The sequence below is a fragment of the Marmota marmota genome, unplaced genomic scaffold (assembly GCF_001458135.2).
Source record: "Marmota marmota marmota unplaced genomic scaffold, marMar, whole genome shotgun sequence".
NCBI lineage: Eukaryota > Metazoa > Chordata > Mammalia > Rodentia > Sciuridae > Marmota > Marmota marmota.
In genome coordinates, this window is record NW_025999943.1 from 10,987,819 (window position 1) to 11,004,514 (window position 16,696).

At 32.2% G+C, this 16,696-nt stretch overlaps 1 protein-coding gene across 4 annotated transcripts in view; it reads right to left on the reverse strand.

The window, feature by feature from the left end:
• The window catches only part of Zmym2 (zinc finger MYM-type containing 2), a 74,858-nt gene that overhangs the window by 22,703 nt on the left and 35,459 nt on the right, over nt 1-16,696 (reverse strand). For all 4 annotated transcript variants that reach the window (XM_048801438.1, XM_015499350.2, XM_015499351.2 and 1 more), the window contains 6 exons: nt 13,895-13,966; nt 9,776-9,926; nt 9,311-9,426; nt 6,445-6,561; nt 4,161-4,311; nt 1,047-1,219 (listed from right to left, as the gene is read on the reverse strand). In XM_048801438.1, the coding sequence (XP_048657395.1) occupies nt 1,047-1,219; nt 4,161-4,311; nt 6,445-6,561; nt 9,311-9,426; nt 9,776-9,926; nt 13,895-13,966 (780 nt within the window). The remainder of the gene's footprint in view (nt 1-1,046; nt 1,220-4,160; nt 4,312-6,444; nt 6,562-9,310; nt 9,427-9,775; nt 9,927-13,894; nt 13,967-16,696) is intronic.

The following is a 16,696-nucleotide window of genomic DNA, read 5'->3' on the forward strand; positions in this document are numbered from 1 at the left end:
AAAAAAAAAAAAAAAAAAAAAAACAAGAAAAAACTAATATAGTGGGCCAAAGGGGACTTAAAGTCTGACTTTTTAAAAGTAGATTTTCATACAAATTACAGTAAATAATTTTTAATATCAAAGAAAAAAGTAGATTTTCATAACACACACACAAGAGTTGAGGAATATGATGCCAATCCCCAAAAACCAAATGCCGAATGTTTTTTCTATTATAAGGAGGCTGATTCATAGTGGGGTTGGGAGAAGGAGCATGGGAGGATTAGAGAAACTCTAGATAGTGCAAAGGGGTGGGAAGGAAAGGGAGGGGGCAAAGGGGTAGGAAAGATGATGGAATGAGATAGACATCATTAGCCTAACTACAAGTATGAAGACACAAATGGTGTGAATATACTTTGTATACACCCAGATATGAAAAAATGTGCTCTATATGTGTAATATGAACTGTAATGCATTCTCTCATATATATCAAATTTGGGTTGTGGCTCAGTGTTAGGGCACTTGCTTAGCATGGATGAGGCACTGGGTTCGATCCTGAAGACTACATAAAAATAAAGTCACAGTGTCCATCTATAACTGAAGTGTGTGTGTGTGTTTATTTATTTATTTGTTTGTTTATTTATTTATTTATAATGCTATACCAAGTTATAAAGAACTGAAATGCAAAATAATGTTTTGTTTTGTTTGGCAGGGAAGAGTACTGGGTATTGAACTGAGAGGTGCTTAACCACTGAGCCATATCCCCCAGATATGAGACAGGCTCTCGTGGAGTTGCTTAAGGCCTCGATAAATTACTGAAGCTGCCTTTGAACTTACAATCCTCCTGCCTCAGCCTCCTAAAATGCTGGATTACAGGCCTGCACCACCACACCTGGCTGAAATGCAAAATAATTTTAATGAAAAGTATCCAGGACTGGGCCTAAAATTTGTAGATTTTAAAAACAAATGTTACTATATTTATAATTACAATATTTATTAAGGTAGTTTGTTAAAAAACTGGGCAAAGTCTGAATTTATTGCCAAAGTAATAAAAATCTAGATTTACTTGCCTTATAGTACCAATCCTGAAATTTTTTACAGCAGTCTTCACTGCAGAAATCTCTCACAACACCATCAAGTTCTTTAGTTGCTCCCTTCTTACACAGCTGAGAACAATAGTTGCAGGTAACACACCTTAATCCTAAACGCCTTGCAAAATCCTGTTTGTATAATAGTTTGCAGCCTGAAAAATATAAGTTTTAAATATTAAAACAAAAAACACATGAAAAGTAGATCATTAGTTTTAGGAAGTATCTAATAAATTCACATATAAGTCCTTTCTCTCCCAGTCAAAACTCTAAAATCTATCAACACCAACCTGTAAAAACTGGAATAGAATATGGAATATTCTATTATTATAATATTCTATTATTCAAAAACATTTAATGTGTTGGTTCAAACAATACTTTAAGATATTAAAATCTAGTAATATCTCAGAACTATTTTTTAAAATTTTTTTAGTTGTTGATGGATCTTTATTTTATTCATTTATTCTTACGTGGTGCTGAGAATTGAACCAGTGCCTCACACATGCGAAGCTCTATCACTGAGTGCTCTATCACTGAAGTGCTCTATCACTGAGCCACAACCCCAGCCCAGAACTATTTTTATTTGCTCCATTAAATAGAATCTAAGTATCAGAGAAAGCAAAACACAAACAAGCATTTTAGAGAAATGAATAATGCGGAGTGCTAACAGGCTCCAAGTAAATTTACAGACATGTTCAGCTAGCTAGGTAAGCATTTTAGTCAAATTTTCTAGCTTACCTGTTACCCTACATCAATCCTTCCAAGAAGTACAAATGGTTTACTGACTTGTCCAGAGAAAATCCTATTATCTATTCTCTTAATAACTTCTTTTACTTAATGCATATAAGTATTAAGAATTTTCACAAATCTAATAAATGCCCTATAATATCTGAGGATTAAATGATCTTCCATATTGTACTCATGATTGTGCTACGTAAGTAGAATGACTTTTTATTCATTTATGTATCTAATGAAATCCTACCCATCCTATAACAACAAGCACAAAGGACACCTCCACAACAAATTGTCCTCAACTTAGTTTTAAATTATCTTTCCTACTTGTGAACATGAATTGCAATTTTTTTTTGTTTTTTGTCTTTGGGGTTTTCTTGTTTGGGTTTGGTTTTTTGTCTCTTGTTTTTTATTTTAGGTACTGGGGATTGAACCCAGAGGCATTTAACAACTGAGCCTCATTCACCCCCCACCCCCCCGCTTTTGTGGATAGGGTCTCACTAAATTCCTCAGAAGCTTGCCAAGTTTCTGAAGCTGGCTTCACCATCCTCCTGCCTCAGCCTCCCAAACTGCTGGGATTGCAGGTGTGCGTCACCACACCTGGCATGAATTGTAATTTTTTATGTAATAAATTTTCAATCATTAGTATTAAGACTTTTCTGTTATTTTTGAATTACTTCAAAGTACTTTTAAAAATTTACCTTTATTTACTTTATCTACTTAGATTTTGGTGGTAATACTAGGTATGTTACTTCTGAGGTTTGAGCAGAAAACTAGGTGGAGTAAGAGAAAGCAAAAAATGGCATTTCACAGGGAAAAAAAACACATCCTTTTTAACTTCTTATTACCCATCTAAAATCTTAAGTCCTTCCAATAGAAAATTATGCTCTTACATGTCAATCATCAGTCTGCTACTCTCTAATAATTTTAGTAAAATACATATGAAATATAAGTTCATTGACGTATGTGAACAATTAACATCAATGTGTTCAGACCTGTGAACCAGGAAGACTGTTATTGCACAAAAACTTAGGTGTAAAAAGAAAAATTTAGAATTAATCTTAATATTTTAGGATTTATCATTTTTCATTATACCTTTATTCTTAAACAGTAGTAAAACATGGTTGCCTTTAATTCTAGGTGAAATGTACCAATTAAACCTAAATAGAATGCCTTATTTTATATATAGTACCTTCTTACAAACATAAAATATTAGATGTGAAAAGTATATATAATTGGTGCCACTAGTTGAATGGCCTCATAAATCTTACTGACTTTTCATTCCCTATTGCTAGCATCAAGAATTTTCCAACCTTTCTCTTGCCCCAAACTAGTAATAGAAATCCATAGAATAAGTAGATCTAGAAAAAAAAAAATCATCACTGGAAAACAATAGGTGAAGATAGAAGATAGGAAAGCTAAAAGCTCAGTGACTTGAGCCAAAGACAGAATAAAAAGTGAAAGCCAGCTTAGAATAAGAATGTGACATTTGAGAAATACATGACAAGAGCACAAAAAACCCACAGCTACAATCCTGGTTCATATCTCTGGAAAGGCAGGTTTAGAGTTCATTTCTATAATCTGCTGCCTGGCACCAGAGCAGCAAAAACTAAAGAAGAGAAGAAAGGAAATTCTTGAATATGCCTATAACAGAACCCAGAATATCTCCCAGGCAACCCAAATTAAAAACTTAAAATTTTCCCACTGTAATGCTGTTGCTGTAAAAATGTGGATTTTTTTCTCTCAGATTAAGTGTTCCTTATCTGAAATACATAAGGACCAATTGGGTTTCAGGTTTTAGAGTTTGTTTGTTTTACTATTCTCAGATTTTACTGAGCTTCTCTAATACAAAAATCCAAAATCTGAACTACTCCAAAATCCAAAATTTTAGGAGCATCATGTTGACACTTAAAAAGTTTTGAATTTCAGATTTTCAGATTAGGGATGTTCAACCTATATATTGAAAACCTTTGAAGGCTAGGCAGTAAAAAAAAAAAATGCCAGGTAGGCACATGAAGCTAATGAACAACTGTTCTAATTCACTTAGAAAACAAACTTTCAGGCCACAATGTATAGGTTCAGAGATGGCATGGTATCATAATGCTTATATTTGAGTCTCAAAACTTCCTTGTAATGAAAAAGTGGTTACCAACATTTTAGAGAGAAAACCTTGAGGCCCAGAGGTCTAAAATACATACAGAATATAACAAAATAAGTAAAAAAGTAAATTCAATTTTTTTTTGTTCAGCTATATTAAAAATTGTGCAGCTGGACATAGGTACCCATATATTTTTAAAAATACTTTGGCAAAAAAAAAACATTAAATATCAATAAAGTTATGAACAACACTGTATATACACTTGCCTTCACTACAGAAAGGTCTCTTAACGCCAGAGAAATTTACTGTTTCATGAAGAGTCTTCTCCTCTTGACAGTATTCGCAATATGTAACTATGCAATGCAACTTCTTATAGTCATCTGAACAAGTTTTGCTGCAGAACTGATGCACTTTGTTCTAAATGCACAATGGGAACCTTGGTGAGTATATGACAACCACCTCAATAACAAATTTCAGAAATAAACAAGCTACTTTTATAGAAACAAAGTTAAATCATTTACCTATTTTAATATAGTATCCTTGGGTATACATTTCCTATAGGCCACAGACACCTAGTTTAACCAATTCACTGCTAAATATAAAACAGCTCTACAAAATTCAACACCATTAATCACGCTGAAACAGTGAAAGTATCACTATAATAAGATGGCAATCTGATATTTCTAACAGAATTTGATAAACAGGAAGGAAACAATAGAACATGAGTAAGTTACAGAAAGATGAGAATTATGGTACTGATAACATTTTCAGTCAAAAAGAGATTTGTTTTTTGAGTAGATTCAATCACCTTTCTGTCACACCATGATACATTCCTGTAACAGATCTATCACAGCCAAAGTATTCAATTTGGTGCTATCCCATTGTGTGCTGTGAAACTTGAGACTGAGTTGGTTTTTCCTTGATTAGAACACGATTTACTAATTATTATTTATCCTGGCCCCAAACCCATAATAGCCAAAGCTACTTTTCAAATACCCAGTCAGGTAGTTATAAATAAACAAATGAAAGCTACCCAGAGGCAGGTTTTTTTTCCTCCCATTATTAGTGGAGGATACAGGTTACGTCTAAAACATCTACCTAAGAAATCTGAAGATCAAAATAAGCAAGGTGAAAGAGCCTAGGTATAAACTCAAAATAGTTAAGATAATCATCCATGGAAAGTTGCACCCCACCTCCCACCAAAAACAAGTTGCCCCATTATAAATATGTAACTCATAAGAGGAAAAAGGCAACAAAGAAACCACAACTGCCAACATGGAATAAGTAGCAGCAAGGGGAACTGAACTCTCAACATCCTGAAGGACAAGACAAGCTCTCCTTCAGCCTGCTTTCAACACTTGCATCCATGTAAATAAAAGCAACACACCAAGATTCCAAAAGTTGGGGAGCACTAACAGGTACATGGTGGGAAGGACCTCATTTTCATCTAGTATTAACAAATTCGATCTAAGATCTTCATGTCCTAACTGACAATATTTTATGTGCTTACTAATTGCTTTCCTCATTCCCTCATTCCTTTATTCTCTCTTCTTGGGTCTTCAACACTTTTTCTGCTATTACTTAAAGAGGGTATTAATGCTAAAAATCATCACTGGATGCCAACAACAGTCTCAAAAAACCAACTGATTTAAATGCTCTGGAGAAGCACCAAACAAAATAATAAACTAAAAAAATTTCTAGGCACTGAAGTGATGAAATTTCAGATTTCCAACTACTTTAGAAATCACAAAGTTCAGTTTTCGGTACCACTTTTCACCTAAGACTTCAGATACTGAGTGACCTGCCAACAATTACTAGTAAATTTTTTCTCAAGGCAATCCGTTGTTAGTTCTAAATCTTGTGCAACATTTTATTACCACCTTCCACCCCATACTGTCCTCAAAAGAATGAAAAGAAAGGAAGACCAAAGGTAAGCTTTGCTCAAGAAACCAATGGGCAATCACAGCAGCTTTGTCCATTTATCCATCTCCTACTGCCCCTTATGGAAATAAAAATCATTCCCGGAGGTGCTAATGGCAAAAGGACACAGGCAAAGTTAAATTAAGTACACGGATAAAGGTACCAGTGATAAGGAAGGGAAAATAAAGTTAATGTTAAGACCCATACTCCTCTATTCTTTTATGGAAACAATTCATACAACATTAAATGACAATGTGGTATGACTAACAAATCCTTATTTTTATAGGTACTGACCAGAATGTATTATAGCTCTGAGTTAATATTTATGAGACCAAGGAGAAAAATAGAAAGAATTGTCATACAAGATGCTCTAGGTAAGCAACTAAACAAAGGAGAATTCTGTACTCTCTTATGGGCATAATATATTGCAAATATGACTTCAAAAATTTTTGCTTAACCCATAAAGAAATAGCTTGGGTTGATTCTACTCCCACATAAGTACATAAGCCAATCATCACAAAATCTGAAAAACATGCCTACTAAGAAATAGGTCTTCTTATGAAAATACTAGTTATTTTACTTAATTTTCATTTTAGCACTAGATAATATACATAACAAAATGTGACTTGCCTCCCATTCCAGGATTTCTGGTTTTGAACAAAAGGAATTTTTACAGTAGTTGCATTTCAACTGAATATCACTTGGTGCTACAAATTGGCCATTTGGAGATGACTGCATGCTTAGAGCCTAAAATAAAAAATAAAATAGACTGAGCCTGGCGTGGAGAATTACTACTTATGATTACTATGAAAAATCTAATGTGTATAGAAAGTCATATATATCTGTTAAATATTGTTGCAGCACACAAAACTATATTTCTGAATTTTGTTTTTAAAAATTATGCTAACACACTGTTTTATACAATTGAAATTTATTCTTTTTATACCAAAGGATTACTATTTACCTAAAATTTTAAAATATATACAGGAAAAAAGAAAATACAATTCAATTATGGTTTATCTTCACTTGAAAATGTAAACAATAATATTGAGGTTAATTGCTCAAGTTCTGAACTAGCAAATAAAAGAAAGAAAGAAACCAAAAAGCCACAAAATTAAAAAAAAAAAAAAACAGGTCTTGTTTTCTCCAAATATCTAATTTACTAATGATCTGTCTCACTGCATCACTACCTTAATTTTCATTTCAAGTCCATCAGTGATGTTACAACCTATGTTACTATTCACACTAGGAATTTATTTATTTTAGCTTTTTTACTTAAAAGAAAAAAAATTTTAGTTGTAGATGGGACACAATCCACTTACTTATTTATTATTTATTTAAAATGTGGTGCTGAGGATTGAATCCAGTGTTCCATGTGTGCTAGGAAACACTTTACCACTGAAGCTACAACCCCAGCCCCTTATTATTTTTCTTACAGTTAAAACAACTTACAGATTAAGATAGGACACAAGCATAGATGTTTTTAAACATTATTTTCTAATTCTTAATCTGAGTGGTAATTAAACTGGTATATAATTAACATTCTTTTGAGCCACATCACATATTACACATACATATTATATATAATCTGAAGGTACAGTGGAGGAAAAGATCTTTTTCATTTTTAAACATCTGTATGCACTACAACACAATTAAAGTCTGTAGAAAAAAATACAATATAGCAGATTTAAGACATTAGTATCAGGTGAATACTAAAAGTAAAATGAAAAAAAAAAAACATTATCCTTAGAGGTACCAAAAGAATTGAACCTCCTCAAGGTTAACTATTCTTTTAAAACAAATGGTGTACATTATGGTCTGAATGTCTACAATCCTCCCAAACTCAGATATTGAAATCCTAACTTTCAATGTGACAGAATTAAGAGGTGTTTGGGCCATCCTATTGACTTTGTTAGTGCCTTTAAAAACCATCTAATAAAGGAGCTTGTTTACTCCTTCAACCACATGAAGACATATGAGAAGACACCCCACTGAGAAAAGGGCCTTCACAAGACAAAAATCTACCACAGCACTATCTTGGAATTCCCAGCCTCCAAAGCTGTGAGAAATACATTTCTGTTGTTTATGACCTATGCATATTTTGTGATATTTTATATATATATGTATATATATTAAAATATTAAAATATTATATTTTGTTATAGCAGCCAAAGAATACTAAACTGTTCTCTTTCAAAAGGAAAAGCACCTAATAAAGACACAAAGTTCAAATACATGGTTTGCTTTCAAGATTAAATTTTAAAAAAAAAATGTCGCCTTTCTGTTTAACAACTTTTTATTATTCATATGCCAACAGCAATAAGGCTGTATATAGAATTATCTGGACGCAATCTTCAAAATTAAGAGCCTAAATTAAGTATTTCTTTAAAATATACAAAGACAGGGTTATATCAAATCATATAGTTTCAATTAAAAAAATTAGTTAAAACATTTTCAATTACCAGTTCAGTTTACCCAACATCAAAAAGACAGTTTAACATCTGACAAGCAGCATACACACTGTCCTTTTCTCCTTGAATTAACCATTATTCCTTAATTTCTAGTTAAGAAAAGCTAAGCAAAAAAAAATTACTAAAAGAACTTATCAAATGGCCATGATCTCAACTTCTAAAATAAAAGTTTAGTCTTGAATGTGACTTATCATCTTAATTTAGTGAGTATATAACTTAACAAAAACATTCACTTGGCTGAATTCAAAGCAACCTAAAATTAAATGAGTTTATAACTGTTGCAGTAACTTAAGTGACTATATTTTCAGGTTAATATACATAGAGCACAGTACCTGGAATAAAGTAGAATGTTGGATGAATTAACTCATGAAGCATGGCTTTATGCACTGGTTTGAATCTTTGGGCAATACCCTGAAATTTTCACATACAACAGGTAAACCTACTAGTACTACCTAACTAATGCGTGAATCCCCTCTAAACTATGCCTTTCTTTCCAGTGGTCAACAAGGTTAAATCAACACTATCTCCTGAGATTATCCGTATTCCAACTCTGAAGAACTATGTCAGAAAGTACATTATATTTACCAACACAAAATATGGCTCCCTGAAATTGATCCTATATTACATTTCCAAGCTAAATAAACCTACATACTTCACTCATCACAGAACAGAATTCCCCTTCAGATTCACATTTTATTCAAACCATCTAATAGGAAAATACTGTACATGGAGCAATGAGTTCAACTATATTAAAATTTCTTTTCCTTTTAAATGAGTTCAACTATATTAAAATTTATTTTCCTTTCTATTATTGTAACAATTCAAAAGTCAATCACATTCTTGTGGGTGAAAGAAACTGGTAAAGCCAAGTCTTCTATGACTCATTCTAGAATCTTCACCCTCCCATTTGATCCTCAAAAAATCTACATAAAAATTAACAGATAACAAGGATAAAAGAATATTGCACTGATTATTTTCTATGCGTATTTAATTGGGGTTGGGGGTTATGCAAAATAAATAACAAACCTGGAACTTAGCCACACAACTGGAATTGCAAAAGTTATACAGTTTTCCATCAGGCATTGTGGCTTGGTATTGAGGTAAAGAGTTTCGCTTACAAAAATGGCAAATAATTCCCAAACCTAGGAAAGAAAAGGTACATATCTGATTTCTTTATAAAGTAATAAAAGTTTTTTTTAAACTTACAAATGACATTTAAAATCCTAAAAATAGAATCTCCTATAAACTATTTCTTTTATATTTGTGCCTTAAATATTCAAGATTATTTTTTAAAATACTGTCATATATGAAGAGTACTTCAATAAACTGGAATGATCAAATAATTACAAGTTTGCAGTAAATGGTATGATAATAATAAATTTAAGTTCAAAAAAGTAGTTTAAAAACAAGTATAAAATCAAAATTATAGAGCAGTTACTTTTTGAGGAAAAAAATTAAAGTTCTTTAACTTTTCAAATACCTGAAACTTACTTTGTGATTTTGCATATTTTGTCTTGTGACTATTCATGCAAGCGGTTGAACAATATGGCTCCATATATCCATTAGGACCTATACACTGAGTCATATCAAAAAACCTGCACTGAGTTCGGCATCCAGTACAAGTTGTCAGTTTTCCATATTTCTAAAATGTAAAACATAAAAAGGTCATCTTTTTAAAACCACATATGAACTAAGAAAAACATAGTCCTATTTCTCATTACATCTTTCATCTCTATAAAACACTTTTGTTAATCTCTTATCAGTTTTAGAAGTCTTCATCTGGATTCAAAGAATTTGCTGCAACAATTGCTATATTAGGTTCAAACCAAGAATGGTTGTTAGGTAACTGTTCTTCAAAAATGTTTTCACTAACTTAGTTTAACAGAATCCCTCCATACACATAAATAAAAACTGAAAATCTAGAAAAAGCAGGGTTTTTCTTTTTAACGCTTCTTTTATTATTTGACAGAAGAAATTAAAGACTTAATAATCAAAAGTACTTCAAAGCAAGAATTTGAAAACTTTTAAATCCTTTTTCCACTGAGCAACTATGGTTCCAAGTTTTGTTTTTTGTTTTTTTTTGGGGGGGGAGGGGGCGACGGAACGTAGCTTAAAAAACGATTAAGCAGCCAGGCACACTGGCACATGCCTGTAATCCCAATGGTTTAGGAGGCTGAGACAGGAGGAGGATCCAGAGTTCAAAGCAATTTAGTGATGCCCTAAGAACTTGTCACTAAATAAAAATATAAAAAAGGGCTGGAGATGTGGCTCAGTGGTTAAACGCTTCTGGTTTCAATCTCCAGTGTGCACACACACACAAACACACAAAAGATTATAATCATTTATGTATATGTAAAAACCTCACAGGTCATGGTAACATATAAAAAAAATTTAAATGAAAAAGTTTAACATTCAAAATGATTTCTTATTATTAAAGTCAATATAATCAATTAGTAGATTATAACACTAATACTTTTGGCATGGAGAATTGATTGACAGTGAAGTAACTTGAAAGAAATAAGATAGAGTAGGAAAGTAAGACCAAAGAGGATGCTTCAAAAATTACCAGGACAGGGGCTGGGATTGTAGCTCAGTGGTAGAGCACTTGCCTAACATGTGTGAGGCACTGTATTCAATCCACAACACCACATAAAAATAAATAAAGGTATTGTGTCCATCTACAACTAAAAAATATATATTTACATTTAAAAATTTACAAGGACAAAAGAAATACTGTGAAAATACATACAGTCTTACAAATATACAATTCAGATAAACTGGTATGTCTATATTTTAAAAAAAAAATTTCACAATCACAATTAAAAAAAACTATGGAGCTGGGCATGGTGACACACATCTAGTTTAGTTAGGAAACTGAGGCAGCAGGATTGCAAGTTTGAAGCCAGCCTCACAAANAAAAAAAAAAAAAAAAAAAAAAAAAAAAGGAAAGAAATGAATCAAAGCAAACATGAAAAGCAAGTTTTTAATCCATTTTGTCCATCGTCCCAGATGTGGAACACCTATAGAAATTGAGCAACAAATACACCACTTATATATATATGTGAAACTCTAAAATAATGTTTTTACAGTTCTAGTCTCTTAAAAAAGTGAATGATTTGATCATTTGAAACTATTTTTAAATTCATTGTGAAAATGCTTAAACATTACTGAAAAAGTTACTTCTAATGTTGAAATGAACAAAATATTATGTACACAGCTCATATAATATAAAAATGTATTCATGAAAGTATTTTCTAAAATGATATTATCATTTTATTTCAAGGAATGCATATATTTAAAATTATCATGGGGCTGGGACTGTGGCTAAGAGGGAAGGCGCTCGCCTTGCATGCATGAGGCACTGGTTCGATCCTCAGCACCACATAAAGATAAAATAAAGATATTGTGTCCACCTCATAACTAAAAAAATAAATATTGAAAAAAATTTTAAAAAATAAAATTATCAATGCTCCAAAACAGCTGTTCTATAAATAGGAGACTGGGACAATGTATACTGCACAGTTATGTGTGATGTACTGCACTACTGCCTGACAAACTATGTGTTCCTACTTGTGGTTATTTGTGCTTTCATACATAAATTACCCTCCATAAGAAACTACTGGTCAATTGATGAAGATTTGGGTATATCTTTCATTAAAAATGCAGTGTCAAGGGGCTGGGATTATGGCTCAGCAGTACAGTGATCATCTAGCATGTGCGAGGCCCTGGGTTCGATCCACAGCACCACATAAAAATAAATAAACTAACTACTTCTAAAAAATAAATATTTAAAAACTTTTTTTAAAAAGTCCAGAAATCATTTAAAGAAGATGAAAAGATCATATACTTTTCAACAATAATGAATGGCAAGAGAACACTGAAGATAATGGTCTTAAAATTCATCTTCTAATAAATATGATTTAAAAGTCATGCATGAGGTCTGGAGATATAACTCAGCAATAGAGCATCTTCCTAGTATGTACAAAGCCCTGGGTTCAATCCCCAGTACCAAAAAAAAAAAAAAAAAGAGTCATGCATGAAAGTAACTATTTTGAAGTATGTCTGACAGTGGATAAAATGATGTCAGATATTCCAAACACAATTCACTCAAACAATTTATAGGAGGTAAGTCCATAAGATTTGGTTATAATTTCTAAACACTGCAGTTATTGGGATATTGCTATAACATTAACTTGTACTGTGAAAAAGTGCTCAAAAAAGACCCAACAATGATCTTTTGCTTGGAAATAAGGGTGTTCTGCTGGAGGTATAGCTCAGTGATAGAATGCTTACCAAGCATGAGGTTGTGGATTTAGGTCCCCAGAAGCCACCAAAAACAAACAAACAAAAAGCCCACACAAGCAACTTCCATCAATATAAAGAGAAGAATAATTTTCTTAGCATGCATAAATAGAACACGTATGAGAAGATAGTTGCTTACATGGCAGTAATGTCCTTACACACTTAAATATCACCTAGAGAAGACCTAAGTTTTACTTTCCAAAATGGAAATTAACTCATTCTTCAATCTCTAAGCCTCAAAAAGAAACTTATTAACAGCAAAGAAATAGTAACAAAGAACAAATAAGAATGGCTATATAGACTGGGGTTGTAGCTCAGTGGCAGAGCACTTGCCTAGCATGTGAGGCACTGGGTTCAATCACATAAAAATAAATAAACTTTTTTTTTTTTTTCTCTTTAAAACAATCTAGTGTTAAAAAAGAAAAAATGGCTACAAAGATATCTAATTAAGATTCTATCAACAATACAAGGACATTAGAGAAAAATGGTTTGGTTTACTTCCTGAAGTCTATTTGATGACTTAAATATTTATGTTAGGCAAAGAACAAAAGAAAACAGATGGATACAATAATGGAAGAAATTTATTTAAACTTGAAACCACTGTACAAATTAAAAATACTAAAAATTTAAAAACCAGGACACTTAAAAATATGTTAAAGATTATATTGAGAAAACTAAACCAGCTCCCCCTAGACAGATATGCATGTGAGGCTTCCACATATCAGCACCTATGAAGAATCCTTTAACCAATACAAATGAAGCCCAACTATCAAATCTTGGCTTTGATGACTTTTTTTTTTTTTTTTAAGCAAAGTAGACAGTCATCACTGGATTTGTGATCCTGACACTGATTTTATTAGCAGAATAATTAATTAAAGCTTTAAGTCATCAAGTATACAAGGAACTAAGCAACTGTTCCATGTTGACAAATAGTACTTCTTATTCTCTTCAGAATAACACATAAAATGGATAAACTCAGAAAGATAAAATTGTTAGTATTAAGATTTCAACTCTTGTCACATTTTTTCCAACACTTGTCACTAGTTACCACTGTTCCAAAGACAAAAGGATCCTTAATGAGAGAACACTGGCACAAAAGGATATAAACTTTCATGCCATGTTTTCTTGGCTTCAATGTGAACAATCAAAGTAATCTATGTCTTGCAGACAACAGAAACATTCACTATTTGATACAGCTCAAGTTCATAAATTTTAATATACTTCAAATGGCACATGATTTTTTTCATAAAGATATTAGCAGTGCTTGAAAATATGCTTAACGTGAGCCTTAAACCCCCATCTGCTTACCTCAGGCTGCATTAAGAAAGAATCTTGCATGTGATCACGAACCTCCTTCAGGAAGCTTGGATGGCTACCTACCTAAAAAAAGATTTTAAAAGGCTTTACAAATACATATAAAGACTGCTAGACTAGATGGTAAATGAGAAATTTATAAAAGTTTCTTCTCAATTGTGACTTATAATCTCATTCCAACTCTAAAAAATGTGTATCGGTCTTATTCAAAGTGGCTATCCAACTTACAAGAATTATCAAATAATTTAATTCCTAGAAAAACTGATAATAAGAATATAATAATGGAGTAAGAAATTAAATATAAACACTTGAATTTGACACCTCTAATTGAGAAATATTTCTCTTAGATGGCTTAAGTGTATTCCAAGATCTTTTTAAAACATGCTAACTTATAATGAAATCTCAGTTTTCTAAAGTAAGTAACCTGGAGATTACAATTTTCATCATTTGCAAAATGGGTTGTTTGGGAAAACCTCTTTAAAACACATATGACAACTTCTAATACATAATGCAAATTTAAATCCTTATTCTTACAGAAAATAAGGAAGAATGCAGGTTCCCTGCTTTCCATGAAAGCTAAAACACTATGGTAGAAGAGGGAAACTATTAAAAGCAAGTCATAAGTCATACAGTTTCCATTTCCAGGTTCTACATTACTAATTAAATATATCAGAATATTCCAGAAACCAACTGAACAATGAAGACATAAATAAACAACAAAGGCAGCCAAATTAAATGCTAGAGACAAAGGTCAAAGATGGAAAATAAGAAAAGATTATCATGTAATTTTAGTTTCCAGGCTGTAGGAAAAGAAAATTCACTGGTGCTTCTCATGGAGTGGTCTCCCAACCTGTCAAATTGGGTTCCTTTATAAGTAAAAATGTATGCAGATTCCTATTTATTTATGAATTATGAACATATAACATATGATGATAAAATATATGCAAACAATATTCTAAAGAATAAAAGATGGAATTCTATTTTTAAATAATTTTTATTTTAATTAATGATGGGGATAGGGGTTATAGTTAGGTAGTAGAGCATATACTTAGCATGCACAAGGCCCAGGGATCAATTTCCAGCACCAAAATGATGATGATGATGATGATGATGATGATGAAGAAGAGGAGGAAGATAGTATAGAATTTTTCTGTATCTACTAGAATAATTTGGTAATCATTGGAAGCCAGAACTCCCACACCCACTTAAAAATAATAAGAAGCTACCCAATCTTCTATGCTGGAACTTTGTCAACAAAAGGTTTAAATAAAGATACAGACCCCCCCACACACACACACAAAAGAAAACCCAAAATGTTCCAAGTTTTAATCAAAACTCACTTATACCCAAAACTAGAAAACCACAATTTAAATTTAAAAATACAATAGACACCAACACCAAAAGTACACTGATTTTAGAATTACGTAACAAAGATTTTAAAGCAATCATCATAAAATCTATCAATAACCAAAACACACACACTTGAAAACAAATAAAATAACAGAAAATGTCAGCAAATAGAGAATATAAAGAAGAACAGTTAACAAACAGTGAACTGGAAAACAGAATAAAAGAAATAATCCCATTTGAACAACAGAGGGGAAAAAAACTGGGTAGGGGAGGAAGAGGTGGGGGGAGAGGAAAACAGGAGGAAGAAACTGAAGGGGCAAGAAAAGGAGGAAAGGACTAGAAAAGTCTACAAAAGAAAATATCTCAAACTAGGCAAAAGACATAAATACACAGATATAAGAAGCCAAGCAAACTAGAAGTGATAAACACAAAGAATACCAAGATATATCATAAACTGCCGAAAACCAAGACAAAGAGAACGTTTTGAAACCAGCAAAAGAAATAACACACCTATAGAAAAAATATAATTGGAATGGCAGCCTAGAGAAATGGAAAACATGGACAATAGCCATGTTACTAAAACATCTGTTATTAAAATGGTATATGAAGGTTGGGGATAAAGCTCAGTGTGGTAGAGGGCTTGCTACCTAGCATGCAAGAGGCCCTGGATTTGATCCCAAGCACTGCAAAGAAAAAAAGGAAAAAAGCAAAAACACCACACAATAGTGTGGAAAGAGAACATGAATTTAGAATCGAAGCAATAGAAAAAGTTGAGAAAGATTTACATAGAAATATGATGTAATATACAACCAAAGTAGCATCTCAAATCCCTGGGCAAAAGGTTAAGTAATTTTTACTTAATTATGTTCAATCAAGGAGAGACATTTTGAAGCAGTTAAAATTACCCATAACTCAACTATATTCCATAATGAATTTCAAATGTGTTCAAGATTCAAATATTAAAAATGAAGATTCCATACAATATCAAGAAAGAACCTCACTACACATTAATGCCATTTACTTTAAGTTTATAAATAAGTCAACCTATGATGTCAGAAGTCAAAGACAGTGGTTTTGAAAAGAGAAAAGGGGATAATAAAGAAAGAGTTGAAAGGGTTAAAACTAAATATTCTGTCTTCTTGAAATAAAACATGAAAAGCACAGGTCTGATTTTTATAACACTATGATACAAGGATTAATATATTCCCCAACTTTACATGTGATGAAAAAAAGACACAGGGAGGTTAAGTAATTTCCATAGACCACACACTTGTCAACAAGCGGGACCATAATTTTAACCTAGGCCAAGTAACTTTAAAGTCAGCACACTTAACAAACTTTCCAGGTGTCAGAAGTTAAATGCAACATTATCAACAACATTAAACAGTATGGTTAACCTTGGGGATTATAGTTTGATCCTTTCCCCTATTATATGGTCTTCCTTAT